At 36.1% G+C, this 12,089-nt stretch overlaps 1 protein-coding gene across 2 annotated transcripts in view; it reads right to left on the reverse strand.

Moving 5' to 3' along the window:
- PPP2R2A (protein phosphatase 2 regulatory subunit Balpha) overlaps nucleotides 1–12,089 on the reverse strand; it is an 86,414-nt gene that overhangs the window by 13,882 nt on the left and 60,443 nt on the right. For both annotated transcript variants that reach the window (XM_043561348.1, XM_043561357.1), the window contains exon 4: nucleotides 4,036–4,201. In XM_043561348.1, the coding sequence (XP_043417283.1) occupies nucleotides 4,036–4,201 (166 nt within the window). The remainder of the gene's footprint in view (nucleotides 1–4,035; nucleotides 4,202–12,089) is intronic.

Genomic DNA, 12,089 nt, shown 5'->3' on the forward strand with positions numbered 1-12,089 from the left:
TATAAAGAAATCACAATATATGTATCAAATTTTTCAAATAAAATGTAATTAGTCTGTGGTTCCTAGTAGTGTTTTAGGAAGAAAATTATATTTTAAAAAATCATGAAAAACTGGGTAAACAGATTTTTAAAACATTAAATTTCAACATTTTTTAAGTGATATAAACTTGTCACTTAAGAGGTTAAAAAAGTTTTTAATTAACTAATTTAGAATAAAAATGATAAAGGACTATCTCCCTTCCTCCCATACTTCCCAGTAGATCTATCAAAGACTCCACATGGGTACCAGGGTGGCTCGGCCAGTTAAGCAACTCTTGATTTCCGCTCAGGAGCCTGCTTAAGGTTCTTTCTCTCCCTGTACAATTTGAGTGCAGTTCATGGGAACAAGGCAGGTCAGAAATAAAGTATTTTAGGAGCACCTGGGTGGCTCAGTTGGTTGAATGTCCAACTCTTGATTTTGGCTCAGGTCATAATCTCGTGGGTCACGAGTTTAAGCCCTGCACTGGACTCTGTGTTAACAACGGGGAGCCTGCTTGGGATTCTCTCTTTCCCACTCTCTGCCCCTCCGCTGCTCACTCTCTCTTTCTCAAAATAGAAATAAACTTTTTTAAAAAAGAAAAGAAATAAATACTAAAAACTTTTTTTTTAATGTTTTTATTTATTTTTGAAGGAGAGAGAGAGACAGAGCATGAGTGGGGGAGGAACAGAGAGAGAGGGAGACACAGAATTCGAAGCAGGCTCCAGGCTCTAAGCTGTCAGCATAGAGCCCGATGCAGGGCTCGAACTCACGAACTGTGAGATCATGACCTGAGCCAAAGTTGGACGTTTAACCGACTGAGCCACCCAGGCGCCCCAAGAAATAAATATTTTAAATATTTTTAAAAGCTTGTTCATTTTTGAGAGAGAAAGTATCCACGCACCTGAGCAGAAATCAAGAGTCATACGCTTAACTGACTAAACCACCCAGAGGCCCCAAGAAATGAAATACTTTAATAAGTATAACAATTAAAAAAAACCAGAAACGAAATTCCTAAGCTCTACAGTAGTGACTTTTCTAGCTGTAGTTTTTGGCCTACTGGAGGTATGAAACAATAATCAAACTCCATAGAGCTGCATGCAAAATTATTTAAATATATATGCTTTTCCATAAAGAGGATTATTGGATTCCTCAAAGAAATCTGTCTTTTCTAAAAGGTTAAGAACCACTGCTCTTTGGTGGTTCCCTACATTGTCAATACTAATTAGTAAAGGGTGTTCCAGAAATCCCCAAGTCCCAGTGCCCCTCTCTCACCATAAAAAGAGGGTTGGGAGAGGGAAGACTATGCTACCAAGTTTCCTTTGTGGGAATGCAGCTTTATTATTCAAAAGCTTCTTATTAACAAGCTGTTAAAACACTGTTATTTACTAGTGAACTCTGTACTACTCATATATTCAAGACTCATGGCCAACAGGTTAGAGATGGACATTTCTGCAACATGGAAGAATCGAGGAGAATTCAGAGAAAGCGAAACAAGATGAAAGAGGAAAAGAATAAAGTCACTTAAAGAAACATTAAAATGAACTAAAGTTATAAGGAGGGCACTATGAAGTGACTTAAGTAAGAACAATATGGGGAACACTGGACAGTGTATGATGGGACCATGGCAAAGCAATGCAAAGATGAAAATGAGATTACTTTGGGTCAATCAAAGCTGCGATATTTAGTTCTATTCCCTACCATTCTCCCACAGTAGTTTCTCATCTTTTAGGAGAGTAAAGGCCCATTACAAGTGGAGGAGGAGGAGGCATCATTACGCTTAATCTCACACAGACAACAATACCAAATTATATAAAGTTATTACTCAGAGTTGAGATGTTGACGTTCTCCCATGAGTACTTTCTTTTAAAAAGAATAAAGCTTTTCAGATATAGTTTAAGTTCTGCTCCTTCCATCCTATTCCCATACCTGTTTTATCCTTCCACAGTGAGCTCTACTTTTTAGTACAAAAAAATAATGCATCCCCAAATAACTATTAGTACTCTTTAATAATAACGACAAAAGATACCTACAATGCACTGTGCAGTGCCCTTTAAAATAATGACTTGAAAATTTACACAGTAAACCTATTTGGGAGACACTTGATTCTACAGAAAAATACTACATAGAGTCATATTCCTAAGACCCAAACACTGGAATCCCCATTGGTCTCCCCCTCCACTGAGCCTCTGTAAAGTTTTCTGTCTAGGAAGGCTCATCTGATTATACACTGCTTTGCTTATTTCAAATCACAGAGAGTGCATGGAAGACACATGTGGATATCAAGTGAGAACTGAAAGATATTTGAGATTTATTCCATAAATGAACTGAAATGGGATTTGCTTCTGAACAATACTGAGGAGATGGAGCAGCAGAAGCACCTGGAAAAAAACAACTGGCTATGAACGGAGAACTGCTGAAGCTGGGTGATGGGTATGCAGGCTCCATTATTCTATTTCAACTTTTACTTTAAAAATCTCCCTTTATAAAAGAATAGTAATTTATCCCGTAAGAAGTGAACTGCCAAAATTATTAAGAACAAATATCCCAATATATGAGGTATGTATGCCCCAGCACACTTACTTGGGGCATTTACTTCCAAAAGTAGAAACCATATAAATGATATGATCAAGTATTATTTTGATGTGAAACAGCAGTATCTGAAGTGCTGCTGAAATAACTTAGTTTACATCTAAATTTAAAGTGAACCAAGATTAAAAGCCAACATACAACACGAATAAACACATTTCCTTCATCTATAATGCCCTAAGTTATAAGCTTTAAATCATTTTTATTTCTATTTATTTTTCCTTTAATAAGGAGAAGAGAGGCAAATGCAGTTTATGTGAGAAGAGATGGGGTAGAGGGTTTCAACGTGCTGGTTGGGGAGAGCTTTGACGATCCGAAAAGTGGTCACCTAAGAAGCAGCAAACATTTATGGTGTCAGCTAATGGCATCATTTTATGGAATGTATTTCTAAGAACTTGATACAGTGGGTGATAAAGCCTAAATTGGATGAAAGGGTCACTCAGTAATCTCCACCACATCACCCCAGAAGTCTCTTGACTTTATCATCTGCAAATGGGAAAGGACAGTAAGGTCTAGGTACTAAAATCTAATTTCATTAATAGTGCCTTATACAGCCTCAAGAAAGTTTTAATTTAAATTTTTACAGACAATGGCTAACTAGAACCTGGATGTACCCCGCTCAATCACTCTTAACGATTCTCTTCAGACCCAAGCCCCCAAGGATAAACCAAGTCACAACAACTTATATAAAAAAAATTTAGAAGAACAAAAAGAGATATTCTTAAATTCTGGTAGTCATTACATAATTCTAATTCTTAGTTAATAACTTTTCTCGAGCAAACAAAATGGTGTAAGAAGAATCTTCTTCCATCCATGAGGCTTGTTGGGAAGAAGGCAGTATGTCGATTCCAGTTCGTGTCCTTAAAGAACAAGTATCAAGTAGAAAGAGTGCTCTCCCAAAAAGTATCCTGGAATGGAGACCATCCCTTGACAGATAGTGTGTATTTATACTGAAATACTCTTTGGAGAGCTTAGGCACACTTTAACGAGCACTCACTATGCACACTAAGAGTTATCACATTTACTACTCATAATGATACTGTAACATAGATACTCCTATCTCCAGTTTGCCCATGAGGAAAATCTGACTCAACTATTATGATCTGCTCAAGGCTACTTAAGCCAAGAAGTGGCACAAACGGTACCTGATCTAAATCTAATAGTAAAGTCTTTTTTTTTCTTCCCTACAGACTGTGTGTGTACTAAAAGAAAACTGACACCTAAAGGATCTCTTTCATGGAATTTAGAGAAACTAAAAGAGAATACAAAAGGGAAGACAAAAAAGAATTTACACATTCCATGTGGGAAAGACATATTTCCAAGTGTCTATTTGCAGAAATCTCTGAATTATTCTACTTTGTACAGGTGAAAGTATCCTACAGAATAGGTGTACACAGTGGGCATATAAAAGGAAAAAATTTTAACACTTACCATTGGTAGACAATAAAAACTGAGCAGCATTTTTCTGGGGTAACCACCTAATTTTGTTGATCTTTTCTTCTATTTCTAAACTTTTCAAGTAGTCAAACTCTGGTTCATGGCTCTGAAAGGTGCTGTAAACATTATATTCTCCTCTGCTATGAGACTGGATTTTGTTCTAAAATGGAAACAAAAATATTTGGACGACTGTTGAGAAAGATTTCAAAAAATAATCAAACATGTAATCAATTCCAACAGACCTTGCAAAATTCTGGTTAATTATCTGCATCTTAAATACAATTGCTTTTCATGTTTAAGGTCTTCAAGGAATAAATAAAACAGCTTCACCAAAAAGGAAAAGCTAAAGACTAATAATTAAGCCCAATATAATTGGGAAAGGGTACGGATCAATCTGATTACTAATTTACCGTTATTTAGTAAATAATAAAGGACTACTGGTTAAAAAAAAAAAAAATCTAAGCATCCTTAATGAGGGAGCTCATCCAAAAAGGGAAAAGTAAATAAAAGCTTATCAGAATCAGCTGGCTGAGGCACACTTTCTTTCTCTGCCCACTTTAGGGTCAATCCTCAGTTATTTAATATGATGCATTATTTTCCTCCTCCTCTTCTTTCTCATGCCTGCCTTTAGGTCATTTCACCACTAAAAAACTCATTAAGAGCTCTCATCAATGTCATGGCCACCACAACTCCCACCCCAAGACCACTGTCACATAGCTCTGTTACTAAGTCCACATTCAGCATTAACCAGCAAACCACTCCCCACAAACCCATCAACAATTGTTTACGCTCCTTAAATTAGCCTTCTTATATTTATAAGCCTAGCACACACCGATGATTTATTTCATTTAGTATCAGTGAGTGAATATGGTTTAAGCTACTGGATAAAGAGAGTGCTGGTGAACTTCTTTAGTTAACACTAACACCTTAGAAAAAGTCAGAGTTATAACCATGTTCAGAATTTTATCTTTTAACCTATTATCACATGATTAAAAATCTTTCCATCAAAAACACTGAAAGTTTAGTTCAAAGAAGAACCTATGGGAAAATAGTTCACAGGAACGATATTACTGATAGTCGACTATTTTAAGGTAAAACAGAATTATCAAGTGAAATGTTTAAGATTATCTAAGAATGGCTCATTGGTTATTATTCTCCATACAGAAAGAAAACCTTATTGAATCTTTTTTTTTAAATTAGGACATAGGTCTTCTTTTAAAAAAAATTTTTTTTAATGTTTATTTTTGAGAGAGAGAGAGAAAAAGAGAGAAGCAGAGAGAGAGGGAGACACAGAACCTTAAGCAGCCTCCAGGCTCTGAGCTGTCAGCACAGCAACGCAGGGTTCAAACTCACAAACCACAAGGATCATGACCTGAGCTGAAGTCGGAGGTTTAAGTGACTGAGCCACCCAGGCACCCCTTGAATCAACATCTTAAAAGCCTGTTTGGGGTTGTTTTTTTCTGGTAGCTTGATTACCTGGATCGATCATTCATGGTCACAGTTGTCTCTGTACCCTCCAGTAGCAGGTATTAATTATTACTGAGTTTGCCAATATTAAGAATGCAGGGCATATGACAAAATATAATCCACATGGGGATTAGAATCTTGATCTCATTACCATAACCTTACACCAAATCAGATAACCCAATCCATTAAATAAGTATATGCTAATATCATTTCAGAAAAAAACATACATCTTCTACCTAAAATTACTGTTTCAAAAGGTCTGTCACGTTACTCTCCAAAAAAACTATCATAGCAATTCAATTTTTTTTTAATGTTTTATTTTTATTTTTGAGACAGAGAGAGAGAGAGAGAGAGAGAGAGGGAGAGAGAGAGGGACAAGAGAGACAGAGCGCGTGAGCAGAGGAGGGGCAGAGAGAGGGAGATGCAGAATCTGAAGCAGGCTCCAGGCTCTGTCAGCACAGAGCCTGATATGGGGCTCAAACTCACGGACCAGGAGATCATGACCTGAGCTGAAGTCAGACGCTTAACTGACCGAGCCACCCAGGTGCCCCATAGCAATTCAATTTTTAATATGAATGTGTTTTGAACTTGAGCAAGTGAAGTGCATATGTTTCCTACTACCTACAATAGAGAGATTTAATAACACAGATTCTCTACCTTCAAGTAACTTGTGTATGTGAAACTTTAGTCAAAAATAGAAATTAGGGCACCTGGGTCGATCAGTCATGTCCAACTTTGGCACAGGTCATGATCTCGCGGTTCTTGAGCCTGAGCCCCAATCAAAGCAGGAACCTGCTTTGGATTCTCTGTCTCCCCCTCTCTCTGCCCCTCCCCAACTTGTGTGTGTGTGTGTGTGCCCTCTCTCTCTCTCAAAAATAAACATTAAAAAGAGTTATAAAAAAATAATTTTTTAAAAAAGCAGAAATAAGGTCCATTTAATTCAGGTAAGCAATATAGAGAACCAAGGGCAAACACATACACTTCTATATGCAAAAACTGGGTCTCTATGGGTCACAATATATAAAATGATAAGAAAAGCACAAACATAAACATATCTTCTAAAACAGGAAAAAAAACCCCATCATCCTGAAGACTCAGTAATTATTACATGGGTCTAAACATGATTACATGATACAAAAACAAAATCATGGAGATGATTGGCAGTCTTAATGGATTTCAAGAAGCATTTTTTCTTTACAACAGGCAAATAAAAACTACATCACACAAGAAGAAAGTTATGTCTACAAAGTTAAACATGGCAGGCTGGGCTCACGTCTTAACAACCATATTCCCGAAACTCCACTAAAATTACAGTAAAATAATTTTTTTAATTATTTATTTTGCGCGTGTGTGTGTGTGTGTGAGAGAGAGAGAGAGAGAGAGAGAGAGAAAGAGGGAGTGAGTGAGCGAAAGACTATGTGGGCATGCACACGCAAGCAGTGGAGGGGCAGAAAGAGAGGGAGACAGGACTTGAACTCACAAACCTCCAAGATCATGACCTGAGCTGAAACTGAATGTCTGATGCTTAACGTACTGAGCCACCCAGGTCCCTACATAGAAGAATTTTTAAAGACAAATCAACAAGAACAAAGAATAACAGCAGAGATGACAGCAGCAGTAACACACAGAAGAGGCCATAAAACAGATGCATGCACAGAAACTGACTTAGTGGATTCCAGAGAGCTGAATCTTTAGTGAGCAGTGAGATTTCCCCTAAAACTTGGGGAGGGATGTTTACATGACTGTGAGCAAGTACGAACTAAGTACTTTGAGCAGATATAAAGAAAAGGAAACATAATTCCCCTGTCCTCAACACTGTGACACTTGAACAAGAATGCATCAAAGAATGTCGTTTTAAAAATTAAAAAATTTTAAATTTAAAAATTTAAAGAGTAAAGGGGAGTCTTGATTTCGGCTCCTACCCAAGTAGGAAACATGCACTTCACAAAAGATAATATCCAAATGACCAATAAACGCATTAAAAGATGATCAATCAGTGTTAAAAAAAAGTATAATATGACATACACAAAATCTCCAAAATATTTGAAAATTTAAAAAGACCGATAATAAAATATTGGCAAAGACGTGAACAACCAGAATTTTCATGTACTGTTCATGAGGATAAAATTGGCAAACCACTTTTTATTGTGCTGTCTACCTCATGACATAGTAATTTCATGCATGACTATGTGGACCAAAAAACATGATCAAGAATGTTCAGCAAAACTAAAAGGCGATAGAATGGGAGAAGATATTTGCAAACAACATATCAGATAAAGGGTTAGTATCCAAAATCTATAAAGAACTCATCAAACTCAACACCCAAAAAACCACAAATAATCCAGTGAAGAAATGGGCAAAAGACGTCATGAACAGACACTTCTCCAAAGAAGACATCCAGATGGTCAACCAACACATGAAAAAATGCCCAACGTTACTCATCATCAGGGAAATACAAATCAAAACCACAATGAGGTACCACCTCACACCAGTCAGAATGGCTAACATTAACTCAGGCAACAACAGATGTTGGCAAGGATGCGGAGAAAGAGAAACCCTTTTGCACTATTGGTGGGAATGCAAACTGACAGAGCCACTCTGGAAAACAGTATGGAGGTTCCTCAAAAAATTAAAAATAGAACTACCCTACAACCCAGCAATTGCACTACTAGGTATTTATCCAAGGGATACAGGTGTGCTGTTTCGAAGGGGCACATGCACCCCCATGTTTATAGCAGCACTATCAACAACAGCCAAAGTATGGAAAGAGCCCAAATGTCCACTGATGGATGAATGGATAAAGATGTGGTGTGTGTGTGTGTGCGCGCGCACACACACACACAAATGGAGTATTACTCGACAATCAAAAAGAATGAAATCTTGCCATTTGCAATTGCGTGGTTGGAACTGGAGGGTATTATTATGCTAAGCGAAATTAGAGAAAACAAATATCATAAGACTTCACTCATATGAGGACTGTTAAGATACAAAACAGATGGATATAAGGGACGGGAAGCAAACATAACATAAAAACAGGGAGGGGCACAAAACCTAAGAGACTCTTAAACATGGAGAACAAAGAGAGGGTTACAGGAGGGGTTGTGGGAGGGTGGAAGGGCTAAATGAGTAAGGGGCATTAAGGAATCACTCCTTGAAACCACTGTTGCACTATATGCTAACTAACTTGGATGTAAATTAAAAAAAATAAATTAAATGAAAATACCAAAAAATAAAAATAGTGCTTGTCGAAATAGTAAAAATCCATCCAAATTAATATTTTTAAAAAATTTTAGATACCAACATAAGTGAATATAACTTATTTATCATATAAAAGCTCATTGGTTATCATTAGTCACATTGTATAGTATGGAGAACAGAAGAGAAAGTCTCAAACTAGTATGAGGAATATGGTCTTTCCTATTCCAGGAATCAATCAAAATTATAAAGGAAATCCTGGTCAATGTGGGAGGTTGTAGTCAATAGTTGGATAGAGACAATTTATCCAACTGGTAAAATAGCACTGCTTTAAAAAAAAAAAGAAAGAAATCTTCTACCAATCAAGCTGTTTGTGAAAAACAAGCCTTCTCTTTGTACTGCTTATAATTCTAAATACTACATCAATTAAGGACAGCAAAATTTAAATTCCTTTCTCTTGATTACTGAAGTGAAAATCAATCTCCAGTAGTGATGAAATTGTTCTGCCCACCTAACTATTCAACACCTTTCACTCTCAAAATAAAAATAAAAATGGCCTTAAATTATACTTTAAAATGTTAATTGGGTGAGTTTTAGGCATCCACCATGCACATTTTCATATTTTTAGTAACACACTGCTTTTAAAAACTTGTATTTCTAGTAACATTTTAGTTTCTAATGTATCCCTGAGTTGCAGTTATTATGTAACTACTAATCACTCTGCTTAACTAACTTATTCAAGTCCACCTTTTCCTTCCCACCCCCCCTTCCTTATATCACCAACATCTTAAAACAATTATCTTTTGGAGCATTTTTATTAGTGTCTAATTCCCTCCTAATTTTCAATGTGATCTTTGCTATATTTCCAATGTCATTCCTGTGATTGAATAAAATAGCCAGTTTTATTGAAATGTCTACTTTCAGACTCTCTGAGTTGTAACCATCCTCTACATTATTTTCTATAGAACAAATTTGTTCTTCATATAAAGGTGTCTCCAAAAATTTTTAAACAAATTCTGCCTTAATTGCATATAATTATGAAGAAAAAATATCAGACTGATAAGTTCAAATATATATATGGATTTGAGGTTCTTTTTAGTGTATTTATATATTTTCAATAAAGAAAATATGAAAACAAAACAAAAAACAAAAAAACCAAACAATAACAAAAAATAACGCTCATAGACGCATTATTCTTAATAGCCACAAACTGAAACAACCAAAATGTTTGCACCTACAACATAACAGATAAATTGTAGTAAAGCAACACAAAAGAACATTCATTACATAGCAATGAACATGAGCAAATTATATACACACAAACGTAGTATTGAGCAAAAAGGCCAGATACACCCTTATTATGATTCCATTTATGGAAGGTTCTAAAAGTACAGATCAAACTCAGTGTTAGAAATCAGGCTTATAAATAGACTTTTCTTTAAGGGGAGAAAGGAGAAATTAATGACTTGGAAGGGGGATGAGAAGGGCTATGTGGAAGGGTGGAAAGTTCTATTTCTTGACCTAGATGTCTGCTATGTGATAATGTACTAATGCTTTGTATGCTTTTGTGTATTATTTCAATACAGTGTAAAAAAATGTGGCACACAAAAGGTGCAGCCACTTTGAAAACAGTATGTGGGTTCCTCAAAATAGAACTACCCTGTGATTCAGCAATTGCACTTTTCAGGATATATTTGAAAGAATTAAAACAGGATCTCAAAGAGATTATTCACAATAGCTATGTGAATAGCAAACTAATAGTAGAAGCAAACTAAATGTCCAGTGATGGATACATGAATAAAGAAAAATGTGACATACAAACACACACAAATATTAGTCTTAAAAAAAAGCCTATCTTATGCCACTATATGGATGAACCATGAAGAGATTAAGCTAAGTCAAACAAGCCAGTCAGAAAATGATAAATACTCCATGATTCCACTTACATGAGGTATCTAAAGTAGCCAACTTCATAGAAACAGCAAGTTAGAATGGTGGTTGCCAGGGGCTAGGAGGAGGAAGAGGGTAGGAAGTTGTTGTTCAGCGGGTATAGTGTTTCAGTTATGCAGGATTGGTGGGGGGAGGGGCCGCATGGGGGGGGTTGTCTAGCAATCTGTTATACAACATTGTATATATGGTTGGTAATGCTGTATTGCAGACTCGGAAAACTGTTGAGAAGTTCCACCTTATATGATATTTTACCACAGTTAATAATACAGCGCACAAAAACAAAATATGTATTATAAGAACACATTTAAATCGTTACCTATAGGGACAGATGAATCTACCTCTATTATTATCTACAGGGAAAGGTACATGAAAGCATGTGAGAAGCAGTGTATGTGCACCTGCATGCCTATGTGCACAGGTTTGGAGCTCATGAACTCAAGTATGCCCCTGAGGTTTAAACAAACCAAAACAAAATATAAAACCATAATATTCAATGGTGTTAGAACCAACCAACCATTTGGAAAGAAGATTGGAACTTTGTTTCTTATACACAAGTAAACTCCAGAGGGAGCAATTAAATGCTCAAAAATAAACAAAAGCAACAAAAGGTAAGTACAATGGTGAATTTCTATATATTTTAAAGTGAAAAAGAACTTCTTACTATAAAGACAAAAGTAAACAGCAGAGAAAGACTGACAGCTAACAAGATGGCTAGTATAGGCCAGAAAATTATGGATTATATAAGATGTATTATAAAAGGTCCTTAAAAATCACTATGAAAGGGGAGCCTGGGTGGCTCTGTTGGTTGAGTGTCCAATTTCCGCTCAGGTCACGATCTCGTGGTTTGTGGGTTCGAGCTCCGCATAGGGCTCGGTGCTGACCACTTGCTCAGAGCCTGGAGCCTGCTTCGGATTCTGTGTCTCCTTCTCTCTCTGCCCCTCCCCCACTTGTGCTCTGTCTCTAAATGTAAAAAACAAAAATTTTTTTTAAATAAAAAAAAAAAATCACTATAAAAAATATCAATACCTTTCCTTGAAAGATGACAAAGGTCAAAAGTTGGCAATTTATATAAAACATGGTCAGTAAATATATGTAGAACTGCTCATTATTGTTAGTAATCAAAATTGAAGAATAATGTTTGGTCCTTAGACGAATAAAAAATGTGATAATGACCATCGTTTTAATGATGAGAATATGGTTCAAGTCATATACTACCGGAAGAAGTATAAATATTTACACAGCTTCTCTGGAGGATAATTTGTCAATACTTATTGAAAGCCTTAAAAAATGTAGATATTCAACAATTCCACTTCAAAAGTATAACCTCATGGAAAACCATGCCTGCAAAGATGTATGAACAACTTAATGCATAAACAACCTCAATATCCATCAAATCAAGTGAATTATGAAATACTATAGAGCCAATTACATTCAAC

The sequence above is a fragment of the Prionailurus bengalensis genome, chromosome B1, assembly GCF_016509475.1.
Source record: "Prionailurus bengalensis isolate Pbe53 chromosome B1, Fcat_Pben_1.1_paternal_pri, whole genome shotgun sequence".
Classification (NCBI taxonomy): Eukaryota; Metazoa; Chordata; class Mammalia; order Carnivora; family Felidae; genus Prionailurus; species Prionailurus bengalensis.